General features: G+C 53.4%; 1 protein-coding gene across 1 annotated transcript in view; it reads right to left on the reverse strand.

Moving 5' to 3' along the window:
* Window positions 1-2141, reverse strand: part of PHF8 (PHD finger protein 8) — a 114388-nt gene extending 112247 nt beyond the window's left edge. The window contains exon 1 of the mRNA XM_011946592.1: window positions 1780-2141. Coding sequence (XP_011801982.1) covers window positions 1780-1795 — 16 coding nt within the window. The 5' untranslated portion in view covers window positions 1796-2141. The remainder of the gene's footprint in view (window positions 1-1779) is intronic.
* Between the last annotated feature and the right edge of the window lie 557 nt (window positions 2142-2698).

A 2698-nucleotide genomic window follows, 5' to 3' on the forward strand; every position in this document is an offset into this window, starting at 1 on the left:
TTCCGGGTTTCAGGAAAATACCTGAAGCCTTTTCGGGAAGCTTCTTTCATCTCTCACTGAACCCTCTCCTAGCTGACCCGTTTCACAAGGCTCCCTTTATTATGACGTAAACCACAGCCTCGGAAATGAGGCTGGGGGTATCTCAAGGCAAGACCCTCCTCTCACCCCCCGAAATAGGGCCAACCAGAGAGAAATAAGGGATCCCTGAAAGTCTCTTCAGGTTACTCAAAGCCTCCACGAACAAGACAGACAAGACTAGGCGCCCAACTCAAATCACAGTTTTGGGGTCGTGTTCGGAGAGTTTAAATAATCCTTTCCGTCACTCTCAGTATCATTCCTTCCCCGACCAGTCAGGAGTCTCGTCACGCCCAAAACTGAAATAAATATAAATCTCTAAACTGACCAGCTCGTTTTGTACTTTAAAGATGACAGGGTTCTGGTTGCATCCCTGAAACTCAAAAGGATCTATTCAAAACCCCTCAAACTGACTAGAGTTTCCTCACACTCTTGAAACTAGGCAAGGATTCTTTTGCATCGCTCGGAACTGGCAGGGTTTCCTTGCAGCCCCCTCAAACTGATGAGAGCTCCCTAGTCCCCACAAATGTTCAGGTACCTCACAGTATATCCTAAAACTGACAGTAATACCCTCGCAGCCCCCAAAACTTACAGGAATCTTAACGCTTCCCCAACTGACAGGAACCTCCTCACGCCCCAAACCTGACAAGAACGTCTTCGGTCCAGAATCCTACAGGGACCTCCTCATGCTTTGGGCTGCAAGGACTCCACGCCCGCGGAGCTCAGTCCCAGCGACACGCCGGCAGCCGGGCTAGCTCCGGGACGGCGAGGCGCCTCAGCGGAGGCTCGTCCGATAGTTCCGGCCCCTACGGCGGCGCGCGTCGAATTCTGGGATAGTCCCCGTACCGCCGGGAACCTCGCTCGCCTTCCCCTGGAGCCCCCTGCTGGGTCGCGCGTCGCCAGTCGCCCGACGGTGTTTCAGAGCAGCCTCCTCCACAACATTCCCCTCGGCCCAGCCGTTCGGGCCTACTGGAGACCGCGGCTTGGGCCTAGTCTGGCGGCCGCCCGGCGAACGGGCAAGTGGCGTCGTCGCTGGGCCAGCAGGAGATAGTCGCGAGCAAACCAACGGGGAAAGAGATGAACCGGCCGCCACGTCCGAGGCACACAGCCCGAAAAGTCGTTGGGAGAAGCCCAGTGGCGGTGGTAGGCAATTCGGAGTAGTCAATAAAGTTTATTCAAAGCAACGAGGAAGTTAAAGCGGAGAGGGGAGGAGAGATACGGGGTAAACATCTACCATGTTGAGAGTGGCGGCGCTACCCAGAGAGCCAAGGCAACCGCCATCTTATGAGGGCTGGGCTCGCGAGGTGAGCGCGGCGGAGGCGGGGAACCGCGAGCCGCCGGCTCCCGGGTGACGCCGCCAGGGGGCGGGGCGCCACCTTGAGAAAGGAGGGCGGTTCTCAGCCACCTTTGGACCCGCTAGTCTCTTTAAGGTGCCCAATCGCCGCTGAAGACCTTGAGCCTAGAGGCGGAGAAGCCGCCATCTTAGGCGAGGCAGACGTTTGGCTCCATTTTGAGTGGGGCCCGAAACTTCCTAGCCTTCCCCCTCCTCCGGGCAAACAGGGAGTTAAGCTACCCCGACTCGCACACTCCTCCTCCCCAGCCTTCTCCTCCTATGAGAGGAAGTGAACTCGGTGACTCCAAACTACAAAATTAATAGGTGGCGGCGGGGGCGGGCTTCAGCCGGGGTAGAGGCGGAGTACTCACCGCGGCTCCTGTTCATTGAGCACCTTCGGCGGGCTGGGCTCTTTCCCACGGTCTCTGCGTTCTTACCGCTTTGAAGGAAGCCCTGTGATTATCACCAAATGAAGGCAGGGGCTTCGAGAAGCCAAGTGACTTGAGTCCCAGAGCAGGGACGTTGAACCTTGCGCCCTGTGCTACCCGCGTTCTGTCCTCAGGCCCTCAGTGTAGTTCCTCTCTAAAGCGCTGCCAACTCCACAACTCCCTCTGAACTCTTCTTTGACCCTACTGTTTCACTTCAGTTCAAATACAGTTCAAGGATTTGTTTGCACCTGTCCCACAATTTTCTGACTATAGCCTGAGGAGAGGGGATAGGGGATAAGAGGAAAGGCTGAGTTAGTGGAGCTTTGCTGGGTTAGTGGAGCTTAATACATATGCTTCAAGATGGCCTAGGTTTTCTCAAACATTCTAGAAAATTCTCTAGGAGTTATCTTACTATTTCATTTTCTTAAAGGGTCCCATTGCTTTAAAAAGTAAATGTGTGCGTGCACACAATTTACTAACCAGTGATGGTGGGTTAGGCCCTGGGGATGCAATGGTGAAAATAGGGCCTCTGGGAGTGGGAGGGCATCTGCTAGTACAGGAAACAAAGTTGCGAGTAAACAATTGGAATAGAAGGCGCAGGAAGCACACAAGTACCACCTGCAAAATGACCTTTGCAAAATGCAACACGAAGCTACAAAAGAGCCTTACAAGCTGCTTGCAGCTGCTGTAAGAAAGACGGCAGGGAGAGATGGAGGATATAAGTTCACTTAAATAAACAAGCGAGAACATTGTACTCAAAAGGATCAACGTGTAAAATTCATGGGGGCACATAGAAAAATATTTACTAAAAGTTGAATATTGTTGGAACAAGGAGAACAGAAGAGAGAGGTAGGAGGTCAAA

The sequence above is a fragment of the Colobus angolensis genome, unplaced genomic scaffold (genome assembly GCF_000951035.1).
Source record: "Colobus angolensis palliatus isolate OR3802 unplaced genomic scaffold, Cang.pa_1.0 Scaffold250, whole genome shotgun sequence".
NCBI classification, from domain to species: domain Eukaryota; kingdom Metazoa; phylum Chordata; class Mammalia; order Primates; family Cercopithecidae; genus Colobus; species Colobus angolensis.